Source organism: Danio rerio, chromosome 8, assembly GCF_052040795.2.
Source record: "Danio rerio strain M-AB ecotype USA chromosome 8, GRCz13ab, whole genome shotgun sequence".
In the NCBI taxonomy this organism is placed as follows: domain Eukaryota; kingdom Metazoa; phylum Chordata; class Actinopteri; order Cypriniformes; family Danionidae; genus Danio; species Danio rerio.
Window position 1 is genome coordinate 20,099,995 of NC_141028.1, and position 19,156 is coordinate 20,119,150.

The 19,156-nt window shown below is 33.8% G+C and overlaps 2 protein-coding genes and 1 long non-coding RNA gene across 21 annotated transcripts in view; 1 reads left to right on the forward strand and 2 right to left on the reverse strand.

The window, feature by feature from the left end:
* Positions 1–19,156, forward strand: part of LOC147842616 (uncharacterized) — a 1,013,036-nt gene that overhangs the window by 675,290 nt on the left and 318,590 nt on the right. The window lies entirely within an intron of this gene.
* Positions 650–8,382, reverse strand: mutyh (mutY DNA glycosylase). Its single transcript, NM_001436603.1, is given in 15 exon segments — positions 650–1,025; positions 1,152–1,193; positions 2,913–3,062; positions 3,233–3,378; positions 3,454–3,636; positions 3,712–3,802; positions 3,883–4,027; positions 5,727–5,824; positions 6,185–6,298; positions 6,380–6,451; positions 6,537–6,578; positions 6,667–6,740; positions 6,819–6,858; positions 7,415–7,542; positions 8,023–8,382. Coding segments are annotated over 15 exon segments (1,581 nt in total). The 5' UTR covers positions 8,132–8,382; the 3' UTR covers positions 650–878.
* Positions 10,653–18,327, reverse strand: armh1 (armadillo like helical domain containing 1). 19 transcript variants are annotated; one of them, XR_015496718.1, is made up of 13 exons: positions 18,297–18,327; positions 17,731–17,925; positions 15,843–15,911; positions 14,979–15,145; positions 14,485–14,681; positions 14,037–14,119; positions 12,473–12,557; positions 12,280–12,396; positions 11,905–11,977; positions 11,657–11,786; positions 11,056–11,133; positions 10,896–10,977; positions 10,653–10,773 (listed from the first exon to the last, which is right to left on the reverse strand). XR_015496718.1 is itself a non-coding variant. In XM_087262517.1 (12 exons), exons 2-12 carry the CDS (start codon positions 17,895–17,897, stop codon positions 10,745–10,747), a joined length of 1,194 nt encoding a protein of 397 aa, XP_087118643.1. In that variant the 5' UTR covers positions 17,898–17,925; positions 18,297–18,327; the 3' UTR covers positions 10,653–10,744.

Below are 19,156 nucleotides of genomic sequence, written 5' to 3' on the forward strand. Positions count from 1 at the left end.
AAGCCTCGAAACGTGTTGTATTGAAATATTAACAGGTGGGAAAGAAGAAAAGGGACTCTTATTTTGACAACCCAGCATTAGACAGAAAAAAGGCATTCAGGGCGCAGAGAATTGAAAGAACATGATCATAATTTAATTATTCTGTCTGACAACGTGCTGTTAAATAAATAATATTACGCTTGAGTAAAGGGATAGTTAACAGAAAACGTCTAATTTACATTTCCTCCACTTGTTTCAAAACATTGACTTTCATAGTATTTTTTCTACAATGGACGTTCACGGCTACTTTCTCCCAAACATTCTACAGAATATCTAATTTTGTGTTAAACCGAAAGAAATCTTAAAAGTTTTGAACCACGATGAGGAAACTTACATTCTATACGTTTAAAGGCAGATTATATACTCATATGAGATCAAGGCACATTTACACATTTATAAAAGACAATTTTGAGGGATATAAACAATAACAATGGTCCTTACTTATTTTCTGTTTTACATTTTTAATTTCCATAGCTTCCGAGAATCCAAAATGGTCCACAAACTGATAAATAATATAATAATTTGTTATGATAGCTGATTTAACATGAAGGTATGATTAAATCGTAGTTTGATAAATAGGAAATATGCATGGGCCAATGACATCACTGCATTAAAATGGTCTATAAACATTTATTCTGGACAATACTACATCTTATAACAATTTATTTTTAAAGAAAATATACATTTATTTACTTTAAAAACACCTAATATAAATGCCCGTTCTCCGTAATAAAACAGTGCTGCAGATGTATTATACAGTATGATAATATACATCATATGAAATAATATAAAAATGTACATGATGATTATACAAGATTTAATATCCAGACCAACAGTTCTTAAGAGCATTTGCTTTTAACTGCTGTCTTTGAGGTAGAGAAGAATTTACTGAGGCAGAGTTGTTTGGGTCCTACATTAGTAGCAGCATCTTTGGGCCTTTTTATTTTGTTTGACTGTTTCTCAGGGCCGGCTTTTCTCTTCTTTTCCTTAAAAAGTATAAAATATGATAAGATATGAAAGTAATTTTAAAATCAGTAGCATATGAATATGAAATCAAATAAATACTTAACAGAACAAAAAATAAAGTGCATGCAAACTTAGAAAAAACCAACCTTGAGGTCCAACTTGCTGGAAGATTCATAGAGCTTCATAATCTGAAATTAAATTTAAATAAAGACTTTAAATAATTAACATTAATTTAAAAAATGTGTTGACATTAACCAACATTAATCAGCATTTTTATTGCATCAAATTTGCGATTGTTTTTTTAAAGCTAATTTTAAAGTATAAATAAAAAATTAAAAGTATAGATTTTAAAGTTGTTTTTTTTCTGTGACACCAATTTCCACTGTCGGGCCAGTGCAAGCCAGGGTTTTTAATCAGGCTGCGCCATGCCAATAGCCTGTGAGAGAGAGAGAGCAGTGAGGCCAAAATCATGTCACTTTTCCACTGTCGGGCCTATACAGAATATTCCCCAAATCAAACATCACACAACCCGCTCAGTTCAGCAGGATCCAGGCAAATAAAGCACACCACTGCATCATCATTAAACAATTAAAACAAACGATAAACCAAAACAAACAAATGACATGTTACTGTAAAGCATTAAATTATATATCAATACGCATAGGCCTATGTATTTTCATTCAATATATTTCTTTACTCGCCGACTGACTGTTGGCATCATACATCGAGTGGTCTTGCCACTAACAGAGGGATGACCCGGCATACCATCCATAACATAAAGCCACAGAAATTTTCCAGCAATAACTCTGTATAAAAATGTATTTTATAACATCCTCATTTCGGTAGGTGCCATCAAACATTCAGCCCAAATCCTCCAGAGAGACCTAAATCATACACATTTTTCCCTAGGCTAAAGACAATAATTGAAGACAATAATCTAAGGATGTTGGATATTATTTGGTTATCTTAAATAAAGCAAACAGTTAAGTGTTTCAGGACATAAAAGCAAGTAATAAAATATAGGCTATAGCCAGGGTCAGTCGCAATCTGCGGATGTTTTTTGCTATTTCTGTGGAGAATTTTGGTAAAAATCTGCGAATTTCAGCTGAATTATTTTGGGAGTATCCAGCGGAGTATGATAACTAAAACCTTAATATATATTAAATAAAAAGTAATAAATTACTGAATAAAAACTGAATAAATTCAGATTTACAAGTAAATAAACAGAATTTATAATAGGCTAAAAATCTGCAGAAATCTGCGGAATTCTGTGGAAATCTGCGCGTGCAGATTCCGTGAGGGCCTACATATGTTGCTCTAGCATACATATATATGCATCAAAACACACATTTCATGCAAAAACACACCTTTTAAACTTGATAAAAACCCTTGACAACTGAAAGTAAATGGCTGCTGTGTCTTTAATATGGTGTAAAGATTATTATTCATTATTGAAACATCAAGGAGGATGCAGCAAAGAAATATCACCTAGTTAAATTAAAACTACTTTATTATTTTATGCAATACCAACAATTTGAAAGGGAAACATAAGGGCGATCATAAGCCCCAAAGCCTTTAAGGTGTTTTATGGAATAGCCTATCTTAACCAGCTATATGTTTTTTTTTTCCCTTATTTATTATTATTATTATTATTATTATTATTGGCACATGTACTCATGTGCGATTGGAAAACTAGTGTAATCTTTACCAGCCGGGGACAAACTCCGCCTCTTTGGCCCAAGGTATTCGGCAGGCCGAAAAAGGCCGGCAGCTTGCCCTGAGGAAGCCTCGCTTTAGACCGATCAGGCCCCAAAAGTGACAGTAGAAACACGACTGGCCCTGGCTCGCCCTGGTATACTCGCTTTAGGCGCGATAGTGGAAACTAGGCTAATGAAAACACACTCAACCTTTTTAACCCCAGTGGACACGGCTGCCTTCTGCAGAGCAGATTTGGTTAGCCAGCAGGTCTTCTGCTTTTGCTCTCTGTCTGAGCAATCAGAAACATGAACCGAGAACACAATGTAGGTTTGATGGATGTGGGAGAAAATATGCACCACCTGACAGAAGACATAAAAGATGTGGATGAATATCAAACATGCGCACTGTAACCAAACATGCACATCATGACCAAAGAGATGAATCATACATTTGCTCAATGCATTTTAATCAATTTGAAACTATTCTGAACCCAAGAAGATATAGATGTCGAGAAAACACACACACACACCTCTCCCACAAACTGCACTGAGTGAGTGTCCAGGGGTGTTTGCAGCCATTTCTGCATCATGTCACATATCAACTCTTTATATTTATTTTCAGAGATGTCAGCTTGCAAAAGCACACTGGGTAGCTCCCACATCCCAGCCAGGAGTCCTGTAAAAAAAAAAAAAAATGAACACATGCAAGTAAGTTCATGTCTAGTTCATCCCATTATAACAGTAGTTTTACCTTTGCTTGGCCTCTGGGTGAGCAGGTACTCCGACTCTTCTCCGGCTCGCTGATGCTCCACTATACAGGTCAGTGTTTGTTCCACACGTGGAGCCTTTTTAACAGGCTTTCTTGGATAATTCTGTACCCCCTGCTGAGGGTCCCAGTCCTCTGACAGACACAAGTTACAGCTGCCAGCAGACACTGTTAAAGAATGTGAACAGATATTAAACAGTGCATTCGGTCTGATGAACTGATGATTTTAGACCATTTACTTACTACAATTCTCTATATCAGGAACGGGGTTTTTGGGATTTGAGGCAAGTTTATTTAGAAGTCTTTTGCAGTCCATCTCTTGTTTAATGCTTATCTACAGTATATAATAAGAACATTGTTATAAAATAGGCAAGGTTCCTCATGAATTGTGTGGTGAGAGTTGCTGGATAGTACCTTCTTGAAAGCATGACAGTGGGTCTGAATGGGACACTGACTGCACACAGGGGATTTTGGGGTGCAGACTCTGGCTCCTAACTCCATCATAGCCTGATTAAAGTCTCCTGGTCTCTCTGGGTCAACAAGTGCATCTGCAATTCTCCTGAAATACAATTTAGTTTAACTTATAGTCAAAATTATTATTATTTTTTCTTTTTCAAATATTTCCCAAATTATGTTTAACAGAGCAAGAAATTTTTTACAGTATTTTCTATAATATTTTTTACTTCTGAAGAAAGTTGTACTTGTTTTATTTTGGCTAGAATAAAAGCGGTTTTACTTCAAAAAAAAAAAAAACTATTTTAAGGTCAATATTATTAGACCCCTTAAGCAATTTTTCTACAAAACGCAGATAAGCCTTTAAAATTTTAAATTGCACTTTATGCTGAATATTAGTATCTCAAAATATCTAGTAAAATATTATGTACTGTCATTATGGCAAAGTTAAACAAATTAGTAATTAGAAAAGAGTTTATTATGTTTAGAACAAGGTTTCTGCAGGTTCCACAAAGTTTAATTTAAGACTTTTTAAGACATTAATTAAACCATTATAAATGAAATCTTAGACTCGTTCAGAGCTAAACGGTAAGGAATTTTTTAAATGGCCCATATGGAAAATATTTATATCTGCCCCATAACATTTTAAATATTGTCAAAAGCAAGCTCTAGTTGTAAACATACACTTTTGTTCAACATACACTTTCTTTAAAATAAAAATTGACAAATGTTTTAAAAACTATAATAAACTAAATGAGCAAAACACACTGTCCAGGTTAGTGATCTCAGCTGTAAAAACATGGATAACTTTTAAACAAAATTTATTGTAAGAAAAACAATTAAACGTTAAATAGATAAAATTTACATTTTTAAATAAAGTTGAAAGTTTTATTGAGATGGATTGTTGACGATTGGGACGGGTGTTGGCCTGATTCAGTAGCTATACACGAGCAAAACAGATTTAAGACCTACAACACAATATTTCAGTAGATTTTATACTTTTTAAGGCCTAAAATTTGTTTTTGAGATTTAAGGCATTTTAAAACCCCACAGACAGCCTGTTAGAAATGTCTTGAAAAAATATACAGGGGGCTAATAATTCAGGAGGGCTAATAATTCTGACTTTAACTGTATATTAAAAAAATAATAAATAAATATGTATACATTATTAAATAATATGTATATAATATATACTATAATATATATATATATATATATATATATATATATATATATATATATATATATATATAATTTTTTTTGCAATATTATTTATTTATTTGTTTAACATTCCCCATTATGTTTCTTTAGATTGCACCTTTGATGTATTAGTGTGTGTATTATAACTCTTTCTAATAGCTTGAAATGTCTGCAAAGTTTCAAAGATCAAAACCAACACAGGTTTGTAACAAAACAGCACCTTCACTGGCTGCTTGTGTACAGCCACCATTCATTTCTTTGCTGCAAAAGCAAATGCACTCTCAAACTATGAAGAGAAATGATCAAGTAAAACAAACATCATCAGCATCAGCACTGTTAGTATTACTGTGCCGGGAAAATTTCTGCCACTGAATTTCTCATCCGTTTCCAACAAGTGCTGTAAATATTACACTTAAACATTTGACCAATCAAAGAAAAGAATTTAGAGAGATAAGATACTTCAATCACTGTAGAAATAAGTTTAACCTTGAATTCAGGTAAAGTTTTTTTTGTTTTGGGACACCTCAAAACAGAATGAAAAACCTCCAGAAAAAGCTTAAACGTGAATTTTAACAATAGATAAACTTGTTAAGATATTTCAGTACCACAAAGCATCTGTTACAGCAGGACTGCTGCTGTCTGCTCCTATGGCTCGAACGCGACACAGAACTCGAATGACGTTTCCATCAACAGCACCTGTTACCTGGAGAACAATAGGAACCAATGCAGTAAACTAACTAACTTTATTTACAGCAATCTTTCTTCCATGTTTAATATGTGATGCAGCACTACACAAATTGATATTTACTGTTTACTAGAGTATCATGCAAGTAATTAAATTAAAAGTAGTATTTGGAGTAATATTTGGTAATGTTTCACTCATATCCACAAATCAATTTTCAGCCTGATCATTGAAAGCTTGGGACATTGCTTTCTTCTTGAAGTTTAAGACATGTTACACATAAAATAATCGAATATTGTGAAGATGGTAAGTGTAGAAAGACTGTGTAAAAATCAGATGTTAGTAGCGCAGAGATCAAATTTAATCAGCATAAAAAAGTACCTGTCCAAGTGCTATAGAACCAATCGCCCCGGCTGTGTAACGTCCAACACCAGGCAGCTGTTTTAATAGTCCAGCTGTAGTCTTTGGCATCTGCCCATCCAGTTCTGATACCACCTATTTTAAGAAATCATGTTTATAATGTCTCTTAAGTCATAAGTCTGTGCATAACTTCTCCGTTATGTTGTTTAAACCTACTTTCTGAGCACCTTCATGCAGTCTACGTCCTCTGGAGTAGTATCCAAGACCTGACCACATTTGGTTCACTTCCTGCAGGGAGAAAACAATGCACCGCTGTCAGATGCTCACCGTGTCTCTGTGTGTTTATTTTGTGTATATGTGGATTAACTTTCACCTCCAGTGTAGCTGCAGCAAGTTTTTCCACAGTCGGCCATCTCTAAAAATAAATATAGGGAAAAAGCATTAAGATATGACAGCCCAGAGGAGCTTCGAAAGGAGAAATCTGATCAAAGAAGCATGTCTACCTTCATCCATCTGTTATAGTAGTCTATCACGGTGGCCACTTGAGTCTGTTGTAACATGATTTCTGAAACCCACACTGGGAATATCAAGAGAGAAAATTATGATACATAAGATTTATGATATGATCATTGCGACAATCAATTTATTTCCATACCTGCATATGTCCTGATATTATCATCTTGTTCTGTCGTAGCCTGGATGGTTTACAATGAGATCCAAAATGAGAAAAAAATCTTATTTTATTAAGCAGTCAGGAAAATATTTAATGCATATACTTTTTGACGTACTAGTTGTGGCACTCACTATTTATGGTCACACTTTATTTTGATGGTCATTTGTTGAATTTAAGTTACATTGCATGTATGTATATGCCAACTAATTCTCATTAGATTATAAGTAGACTATTAGGTTGGGGTTAGTGCAAGTTGACATGTACCTGCAAAGTTTCTTATAGTCAGTTAAATGTCAGTTAAAGGAGCAGTATCAACAGATATTAAGCAAACAGTCTACTAATACACAAATGGACCATAAAATTAAGTGTTACCCAATTTAATAAACTAATAAAAGATTCATTTATGTTTTTTACACAATCAATTTAAGTGGTTTTATATGTATACAATATATCAAATCTACTTATATTAAGTTAATTAATGTTAATATTAATGTTAATTATCTCTCAGAACTACAACCCCCCCATAATATTTAATAAAAAGTAAATATAAATATAGATAATATGTTAAATTGCTTTACCAATGTCCTCCAGGGAAGCTCTCTCTTATTTTCATCATACCACTTCATCAGGTCAGAGCGGAACACAGATATTTCGGTTGGATCATGAAAAATGTGATATAATGAAGGTTCAGTTTCAGATGTTTCCTCTGGTGGAATAAAAACAAGCAAGCCAATAATGTCAAACATTAACGTTACACAACTTTACAGGCAAACAACGAAGTGTCTTGAAGTCACTCAGATTAAGACCTTAAAAAAATAGTTCACCTAAAAACCACCTTTACCTCAGTCTAAAACTTAAGGACTTTTTTTACCTGCTAAACACAAAAGATGATATTATGAAGAATGTAAGAAACTGGTAGCCAAGTCATTGACTACCACTTCAGGGGGGAAAATACTAAAGAAATCAGTTTCCTACATTCTTCAAACTATCTTTTGAAACAAGTTAGAAATGCTCGATGACATGATTTTCATTTTTGGGTCAACTCTCCCTTTACCTGTCACCCAGCATTTTGAGTTCTGACTTGCAAATAAAGATTAAACGGTAGATATATATTACTTAACGTATAGAATATGCAGATATTTTTGGTCGTTACATATGTACCTGTGTGACGGTGACAGTCACTCACCTTTGATGGAAGGCTTTGATTTTCTGTTCTTATTGCTGGATTTGATCAGCTCAGTGTTTTCTAAAGCCGATATCTTCCCCTTCTGAACCGTAGATCTAAACCTGCTCATAGTGCTAATTCAGCCTTCTGATTTAAACAGCTCCTTAAACTCTGTTGAAAGCTCGACTTAAAACCTATCGAGGATGCATGAAACAGACACGCATAAAAACGGTCCTATACAAAAAAGTATGACGAATAAAACACCAGTACAGTACGTTTAAATCATGGATTAATACAACATGTACAGTACTGTTTACAAGACACCAACTTGTTTACAACAACATCATGCGGCTGCAGCGCTTGACTCCCGCCTTCTGTTTTACTTCCTGGAGGGCGGGAAAAGTTTGGACCAATAGCTGACTTTGGAACTCCGCGTCACTCGCTTGCTATGGTCAAAATGAGCTCTTAACGATGACATGCAGTATTACTTTAAAACAGTGTCTTACTCTTTTACAAAAAAGGCTTTAAAACAACTGACATTTGTAAATTATATAATTTTTCTCTTTAATGTGTAATGTATTTACCCCTCCTGTTTTTTTGTTTGTTTGTTTGTTTGTTTTTTATCTGTTGTTTCTTTTTCCAAAAATGTTGTTCTTTTTGTCTCTTCAATTTCTTGTTAATATAAAGTGATTGTATATTCTCATTTTCGTATATTAATAAAGAAAAAAAGCTCTTAACGATGAAAAAAGAAATCTAATTTAATATACTACACAAATTGTACCCTGTTAAGCTTTTTAAACCAGATTTATTGAAGACATGGATGTCAGTTGTTTATTCTGTTCATTACACCCAAAAACAGTACCTCCTTTTTTTTCTGGCATTGTCTGTATACAAAACGTTTTTGGTAGAAGATTTCCAAGTGTACAAATGATAAAGTGCTGCCAAATTTTCTTGTATGAATATGTTATTTATTTATTTTTTTAGTTATGATAAAAAGTTGGAAAATTCAGCTTATGGAAAGCTTGAAAATCAAGTTTAAAATGTAAATTTTGATATGAAAAAACAACAACAACAACAACAACCCTAAAACAACACTTTTTATTTTACACTTAAAATTAGACTTTAAATTAGATTCTCATTACTTTCCTATGTGCGCCTATGCGGTCCAGAAAAAAGTTAATTGGAACAAGTTACTTTTTTTAAGACTATAGCTTTTAATTACCCTTTATGAATGTTTTTTTTCTTTGCTTGTTTGTTTGTTTATTAACCTAGCATTTTCATACTACTCAAATTATAATAATTATTATTATAATTTTTTTTTTATCAAATTATGGCCATTCCTTAACTACGGGCTCTTTTAGCCTTGTTAAGTTGAGTAAAAAAAACTTGTTCAAAATTAACGTGACTTAGCCTCATAAGTTTAAATAATTTGTATAGTTTTTAGATCTGTAAGAGGACAAACTTAGATGAGAAGCATTTTTTCCATCGTGAACTGAACAAATGTCAATTCCACCACATCTCAATATACAGCTTATTTCAAAATGAAATAAATGATGGCAGTCAAACATTATTTAAGATCTTTTTTGTATCTAGTTTAGCCAATCTTTCCACAATATTTATGATAATTATACATTTGTCAATGACATGAATTAGTTGTATGTTGAATTGTCACACTCTAAAATTTATTAACAATTGGGTTAAGAGCTTATTAGAAAATAAATAATCTGAATTTATTTATTAAATAGAATAATAACTTACACATTGTGAATACATTTTTAATGTGTGATGAGAACTTTTAAAATATATTTTTTAATGTGTGTGGTGATGAAAATGACAGTGGTGGAAATTACATTTTAACAGTTTATTGTGAAAGATAAAAAAAAAATAGCTGCACCGATTAGCTTTGAATTGATACTAGCATTTCATGTTTGGTTTTTAAAAACATCTTTGAAGCTACAACATGTTTGGAAATGATGTAAAATAAGTGTATTTCCTTATCAGGCAATATTTCCTTGTTTTTCTTCATGTGTTGTAGATAAAAATGTAAATTTCCTCAATCCTGAAAATGATCTCAAATGGCACTATTCATTTTTATAGAAACCACCTAAATAATCTTTCACACATACTATTTAAAGCGACATTACAGTGTTGTGGTACAGTGTTTTCATACAGCTATATTTTTGTATGAAAAATTATATTGATAGTCTCACATTAATAACTATAAAATATTTAAATTATTTCACTAGTGCTTAATTAAGATATATAAATAGATACCAGATAAATAATATTTTAAAATGTTATTTTCATTGGTAAAGTTTAAAACTCTGTGTGTGCAACAAGGCGAAAACAGTGATTTTGACCCATAAAAGCAGGTTGAATAATATGAAAAAAATATAATAGAAAGGTATTAGTTTTTTTTAAGTAGGTTTTATGGTTAGTTTGACAAAGAAAGAGGAATTTGAACAAAATTATATATATATTTATGGATGTATGATCAAAGGACATAAAAGTGCCCATAGTTGAAGAATTAGCCATTAATAATAAGCACATTTTAAAATTAATAATTTAACATGTTTACGTAATACAGGTTTTACTTTTTTTATGCAATCATTTTGTGGACCCATGATTGAGCCAAAGAAATAAAGAAAACCTTTCACTATCTGTGTGATAACCTTTATTAATTTCTGTATAAAACACAATGAACTAAATTTGATCTTATTGTTGATCTTGTTTCAAGCAATGTTCAGTCATCTGAAATCTCTCCTTCAAGTACTATAAAATAAAAAGTAAAAGAAAGGACATTATAACATACAAGAAATTAAATTAAGAACAGGTTAAAATGTCTTGAAATATAGACAAAAACACAACCTAACTCTCCAGATTTATCAACTCACCACATGATATGTTCACTTTATTTGAGCGTAAAATGTCAGCTTGAATGTCATCCATGCTCAAATGCAGGACATCAACATTGTGCTATAAACAACAGACAGAAGTTCACCTTAGACTGAATGTAAATCTTTTGTAAAAATATGTGAAAGGAAATGACCTCACCATGAAAGACTCAAACAGTGCAGCGCCCATAGCTCTGCGTACATGCTCTTCCACCACTGGATACATGCGCACAAAATGCTATCCAGACAATTACACATTCATATAAATACTCTGTTCATATTAAAGGAAACATCCACTTGCTATTTTTTAACATTATTACACTAGTATGAGAGGATATTTTCTAGCCATATTGGTCTACTAAATAACTTTAAGTACACAATGTAAATACAAAAGCTTTAAACAGAGAACTGTTTTTGTGTGAGATGCTATTGGTCTAATCCGATTCAATGGTTTCTGCTAAGCTAAATTAAATTGCTCCTGCCAGACCCAAAGATTGGCTGAATGGACTAAAAAAATGGTAAAACACAACTGTTAAACTTGCCGGGGGCTTGTAAAATTAGCAGAGTAAGCTGCAGTTTTTGACATTTTTATCGTCAGTGTCATCTTTCATGATGTCATCTTTCACCATCATCATCAAAATATAAATAGCAATGATAATTTTGCTGTTATAGCTTTTAAAAATGTGTATTTATTGTTCTTGTTTTGGTTTTACGATTTTGTAACACGCAGATGACATTAACTGTAGATGTTTAAACAGTACCTCTAAAGCCAGACTAGCTTGTCTCTGTGAATCTGCATGTTGCTGGTTTCCCATTGCATACAGTAAGTGATGGATCACTCTGAGAGAAAGCAGCTCTTTTGATACGTCCTCACTCCTCTGTGCCAAAATCCTGTAACATCACGTCAGTAAACAGGGCATAATAAACACACAGATCAGCACGTCTTATAAGATTTTGCGTGCCATATGTCTTGGATGCATGACATGAGTATTTGAAGTGTGGATTTTACCTGATGGTTTTAGCAGAAGCTGCTTGCTGGAGGAGCACAGGGAGTGAATCGGTTGTTTTAGCCATTTCTTGATCTAATATGACAAAGAGACTGCTTTAGCTGAAGTTCAAATACAGCACAGGACTGTTTATGATTCTCGTGTCAGATAAATAAATTAATTGAGAAAAATGCTAATTCAAGCCACAATCCATGTTTGTTTTTCATCTCTTTTGTTTATTGCTCTGAATGAAACTACAAAGAATAAAAGGTAGTTGGATTTGAGGGGGTCTCCATGCTGCAACATGATCATAATGCATAGCAGTACTGTTGTTGGAGAACTGCTGTTTTGGTTGCAAACAGCAAACAAATGAAGAGAAAATGAGCAACAGAGCTTACCCTCCAGGATCTTGTGTTTGGGGATTCTCTCTTTAGTTGGTTTGAGAAAAGCCACCAGACCCCTGAGCAAAGCCTGTCCAACCTCTGAATGCATGAGCTCTGTTATCAGCTCTATGGCTGGAAAGAAATTGGGTAGTGAGCATCACAGGAGAGTAAACAACAGACAATGAAAAATCTGAAATGAGCAAATTGCCTTCATGTTGCACTTCTAAATGTGGAGATCTCAGCAGATTTAGTAGGGGTTCCACAATGCTGTGATGGGCTGATTTGACAATGGGCTAGACAGAAAGATTTTTTTATGTATAGTATACAGTATATGAAGTCACATTCTCTATGCAGAAAAAAAACACATGAAGTCACATGCAAATGTACCAAAACCACACGTTTGTGATCGTAACATGTGATTGCACACTATATTATATACACACCATATTTACATGAATCAAAGATGAAAAGAGGCCTATATAGCAAAACGATAATCATTTGATGATTTTTTTTAAAGAGTGTAAAATTCTAATTAAATCAAATTTTAAATCATACCTGGACATACAATATACTTGTGTTGGGATAATTTACCCACAATTTAAAATTACTTCCTCGTTTACTCTCTCTTATGTGGTTTTAACCATTTCTGAGTTTCTTCTGTTGAATACAAAGGAAGATACATTGAAAAATGCTGATTGCTGGCACCCATTGAAACTCAAATGCTTTGAACAAGGGTGTGTAAATGACAACAGAATTTTCTTTTTTGGCTGAACTATAAACAACTTAATTAAACATTTGTCGCTAATATAACTTAAAATGATCACTAACTGTAATGAGTACATTTCAGGATCAGTAATCATTTTAATTTAAAGTTGCATCTCTTCTCTTCCATCAAAGAGCTTGGAATGACCAAGAGGCGACACTCAATAGAACGTTCCATTGCAACAGCAGCGCCAAGCAACAGCCCTGGATTCCGCCATTTTGGAGTGAAAGCAATCGGCTGTCCATTGGTTCTCATTACTGTCGCGATGGCAAGCAGCTGCTTTTTATTCCAAAATGGCCATCGCGCCCTCTAGTGGCTGTTTCCCAAATTACACTAAAGTGTTGCCTTTTGGTCATTCTAAGCTCTTTGTTCCATTCATGAATTCTTTCGCGGGGCATCATGGGATAACGCAGAGTGCATGGGATGCGCACTTCAGAATCTCGCCGGAAGTATAAGTCATCCGGGTACTTCTCGCATATTGATTTCCGAAATTCTATGAATTCGGACATACTACTCGGCTCGCATACTGATTTTAGCGTACTGTATAGTATAGAAGCATGCGGTTTCAGACGCAGTGAATATATATATATATATATATATATATATATATATATATATATATATATATATATATATATATATATATTTTTTTTTTTTTTACTTTTAATTTCCTGTCGTTAAAATAGAATCCAAATCCAAAAAATATTTTTTGAAATGAAACTGGGATTAAAACATGGATGATGTTACAACTCTCTGTGATCAGCTGCACCTCAATAATTAATTTTATAAGTTTAAAATGTTTTTAAAAAAAGAGCATGTTTGTAAAAAAAAGAGTAAAATCGCTATGTAATTCTTAACCGCTATAATCACCACGGCCGCATGGTGTCAGTAAACGCGCATAAAGTATGTATGTGTGTCGGTATGTGTGTACTGCAAGGGACATTTGTGTGACTCATCGTTTCAGAAAGGTTTGATTAAACTCCACCACAAGTACTTCCAATAAACTTACTTGGTATTTTTGACTAATGACCTTACTTCAGCTTTGTCCAAGTCTGTCTGTCACTGTGCTGTTTACTGTATATGACGTTTAGCCTGACAAGCATATACACATCAGAGCAGTGGATTTAAAGCCGCACTGAACTTGGTTAGTAAAATGGGCAGATTCTGGACGCTATAATAAATAATTTGATGAGTATTTTGAGCTGAAACTTTACAGACACATTCTGGAGACACCAAAGTCTTATCTTACATCTTGTAAAAGAGGTAAAATAGGTGCCCTTTAAATGTATTCATTACGATGAATGACTTTCCTTTTCTTACATTCAATATGTTTTCTTTAAAAGACATAACTATACATTCTTTTGATGTGGAAGTCTCATCTTTGATCTAAATAAAAGAGTTCTGTAAACAGTTCAAAACTCTGCAGATTCTCATCCTGTTATTGTACACTGTGGTACCTGAACTATACGCAGGATCTGTAAAACAAGCTGTTGTGCTCGTGGTGAAGTGCAGGTCAGCAGAGCGATCAGCCCTTTGTACACCTGATTCTGGTATTTGGGGTTTCCGTGTGCCAAAGACTCGAGAAAGGCGGCTGCGGTCTCCTGAGTCTCCTCCGTCTCAGACTTGGCCAAACATTCAGCTACGGCCTTCACACCTGTCAATCACAGAACAACAGATGTGAGCACTGAAATCAGTTCATGATCCAGTGTATGTGTATGTGTGTGTGTGTGTGTGTGTGTGTGTTGTGTGTGTGTGTGTGTGTGTGTGTGTGTGTATGTTTAAAGTTTTCTGCCAAGATCCCCAAACGGATCCAGATTGGGGTTTTAACCTCACAAAATATTTCATGGAAATGTTGCAAACTCTCATTTCTTAATGTATCGCTGCAAAATCAGTTGGAGCTGTTTTATTGTTTTGATTGTCAGTTTGCGGCGCTGTTAGGCTGTGTGAATACCGTAGCTTTCACAGACAAGCTCTTTATATTTTTGGCCGGTGTTGCTGATGATCTGAAGCAGGCGAAGAGCTTCGGTCTTGTCCTCTTCTTTGAGTTTGTCCTGTCCTAGAATCTCCAGCAGGGTCAGCACTCCACCAACCTCCAGAAACTCCATCATGTACTGATGACTGATCACACAAACAAAACCAAAAACTCCATTCTGCTGTCACGTTGCGTTACATTCTGTATTATTTTGCTCTTGTTCAGAAGTTTTACTTCTACAGGGCTTCAGCGGGTTTCATCAAGTCAAATTTAAGACTTTTTAGGACCATCAGAAATAAAATTTTAGACTTAAGAAGGGTATTTAGGGTTAAGATTTTTTTCTAATGGCCTGGTATTATCATAAGAAATCGTGTAATTGTTTTTTTTTTTATATATAATAACAGCTGCTGTGCATTGTGTCTCTGCAATAAAAATTTTGAATATAAAAAATTTAAGTATATATATATATATATATATATATATATATATATATATATATATATATATATATATATATATATATATATATATATATATATATATATATATATATATTGTTGGTCGTTGGATGGATATCAGCCCAAATTGAGTAGCTTTAATTGGACAAAGCTAAATTAAAACCTGTTTAAAACTATTTAGGACCCACAACACAATATGTCAGTGAATGTAAGACTTTTTAAGACCTAAAATTCAGACCCTGCTGACAACCTGTTCTAGAGCCAAAGGTTATATTCTGGCAAATAAGTGGTGCAATTTATTGAATCTTTTTATACATTTTTTTAATTTAACGTATTTGACCACTAGTACTGAAATTATAATCAGAAGATTTGTTTTCTGTTTTACTTGCTGCTGGCAGAGAGGAATACGCCCACCGCTCTCAACTGAAGGTCTAGACATGTTCCAAACATGTATCTGGAAAAATGAAATGTAAGGATAGACACAACAACTGAAATCTTAAACATGTTTAAGTTTTAGTTATATGTGTAAGGGGTAACTCATTTTTGAAGCACAGACAAGTAATAAAAAAGTAGATCACTTGAAAAAATGATTATGTGATTTACTGTGTATGGGTTTTAGTAAAATGCTAAAATGTGTTTTATTCCATCAAAGTGTTGATTTAGTTTTATTATTTTCACATTTCAAATAGAAATATTATCATTTAGTTTTTTTTCAGAAAATAGCAAATAGTCAGAAAAACTTGTTTTAGTTTGTTGTGATTCAAAATCAAAATTATCCCTCTAAATAAATTTTCATCCACTTTTATGAAATACAAAAACAATGTTTAAATGAAAACATTCGTATTGCGTCTAAAATAAATATAATCATGACACATTTTTGTTTTTATGCAACAACATAAAAATAACTCAATGGCAACACTTTTGTTTGATATTCAAAAAGAAATATCATCACTGATTAATGGGTAGGGGTGTTTTAATCAAACATAATCTATAAAACCGTAAATCCAGAGGAAATAAGAATCTTGGAGTGGTCTGCACAATCACACCAAGAATCCCGGAGTTATTTTTGATCCACTTTTGCAGTTTAACAAGCATGTAAATCAGGGGTGTCCAAACTCAGTCCTGGAGGGCCGGTGTCCTGCAGATTTTAGCTCCAACTTGCCTCAACACACCTGCATAGATGTTTCTTTCTAATTACCTATCCCAGGTGTGTCTGATTGTGGTTGGAACTAAACTTTCCAGGACACTGGCTTTCCAGGACCGAGTGTGAACACGCCTGATGTAAATGCAGTTGTAAAGAGTAGCTTTTTCCAACTTAGATTAGTGGCAAAAGTTAAACTGTTTCTTTCCAAAACGATCTAGAAATTGTAACTCATGCTTTAAGTTCCTCTCGATTAGACTACTGCAACTCTTTGTACATTGGTCTACCTCAGTCAACACTGTCTCAGTTACAGTTGGTTCAGAATGTAGCCGCCAGATTAATAACAGGAACTAAGAATGAAATCTTATCTCTCTTGTCCTTACCTCATTGCACTGGCTTCCTATAATTCCTATATTTCCTCGATATTAAAATCCTTCTTTTTAAATATAAAGCATTGCACAATTCTGCCTTGGTCTATATCAGTGAGCCTATTAGGCCATATCCAGCTTGTAGGCTTTTAAGGTCCCATGATCAGTTTCTGCAAATCAAAGGTGATCAAGTTTTCTGTGTTGTGGCCCCATGGCTCTGGAACAGTCTCCCTCTGAACACCAGGATTTCTCCATCATTAGATGTCTTTCAATCTAACTTAGACTTATTTTTATTCCCTTGCCTTTAAGTGATGGATACATGCTATTTCTTATCTGTATTTTAGTATAATAAATATTTTGTTTATTAAATATTTTATTTTATTGTAAAGCACTTTGGATCAACTATGGTTGTGTAAAATTGTGCTCTATAAATAAAGTTTGCCTTGCTTTGCCTCTTATTTTTTCCTAAAAACATATTGAGGTGAAGTTGGTTTTCTATTCATTCAGACTTTCTCTTTAGTAATATAATTTCAGGAAAAGAATTCTTTGCAAATTCTAAATAGATAAATCATATTAGAAGCCGATCAGAAGACTATCAAAGTGCAACACTGTTCACAGTCAAATGGTGTAAACGTTAATGTCATATTTAACTTACATTTAATTTCTAAAAGAATATTCAAAGTTCCATGGTACACAATATATTCATTTGCAAATATAAAATCAACTTTACCTCCTTGTTAAACATGAGCATAATGTGTGGATACGTTAGTCTTAACCAGGCAGTGAGTCGAGACAGGAACAGGCTGGCGACTTGAGCAAACTCCAGCTCCAGTTCAGGGCACGTCTTTCCTGTGTTCTTGTCCAGAAAATCCCTCAGCATTCGACTGCGCACTGTTTTATTGGCCTGGTCCCACTCATGGAGAAAACACATGACCTGACTGATGGACAGCTGCTCCTTACTGCTGAACATGACTCGAGCATGTAACGACTGCTGAACATTAAAACACAGATGTCAACGTTATTTCTAATGTAAAAACAGTTATGAATAGATTCAAAACATTATATAGGTTTATTTATAGCACATAAACTAAGATTAATAAAACAACAATAACGTTATATAAAATGTTATAACCGCCATTATGCATCTTAATATATCTGAAAGCTGTGATTTAAAGTTTTGTTTGCAATAATAAAAAAGCTGTGTCTAATGGTGGTTGTTTTCTACATATTATATAAATCTTTCTTTAAATGAAGTAACAAATATGTGTTACTTTAACATTTTAGTTTTCGCTGTTTTGCCATGTTTATAAAAGAACGACCCGTTTCTCACCTTCACTTCCGCCAATGTTTGTCGTTGCTATGGTTACTGAGATGTACGGTGTCTGTTTTGGCACATTCAATCCCAGTGGCGTGAAAATAATATTATTTGCTTCATTTCCAGACCAGGGCTCGTGAGACACAAGTATTTCAACTTATACAACACATTGTTAATCACACCATTATGCTAAGATTTGCACAATTTTAACGATGGCCAATCTAGCCCACAATTTAGTGAAAATCTGTTACTATTTGCATTCTCCTTTACTAAATCTTCATCTTTAGTTTCGTTACTTTTTATGCACTTAAATAAACTCCTCATCGCTTTTTGTTTCAACAAAAAAAATTATTAGAACTTCAACATTTTTAAAGTTCTAATACACTCACTGGCCACTTACCTGCCCATCTGCTCGTTAACGCATTTTTTTAATCACACGGCAGCAACTCAATGCATGTAGGCATTAAGACATGTTTAAGACGCTCTGTTGCAGTTCAAACCGAGCATCAGAGTGGGGAAGAAAGGTCTTTGAACAGGGTATGGTTGTTGCTGCCAGACGAGCTGGTCTAGTATTTCAGAAACTGATGATCTGCTTGAATTTTAATGCAACCATCTCTAGAGTTTACAGAGAATGGTCCGAAAAAGAGAAAATATCCAGTTCCAGCTGATGGAAAGGTAACAGTAACTCAAATAACCACACAAGGTTTCAACCGAGGTATGTCAAAGAGCTGAATGCACAACACGTACTGTAGGTCTATGGGTCGGAATTTGGCGTCAACAAACATAAAAGCATGGATCTATTTTGCCTTGTATCTGATCAGGCTGGTGATGGTGGTGTAATGGTGTGGGAGACATTTTCTTGGCACACTTAAACC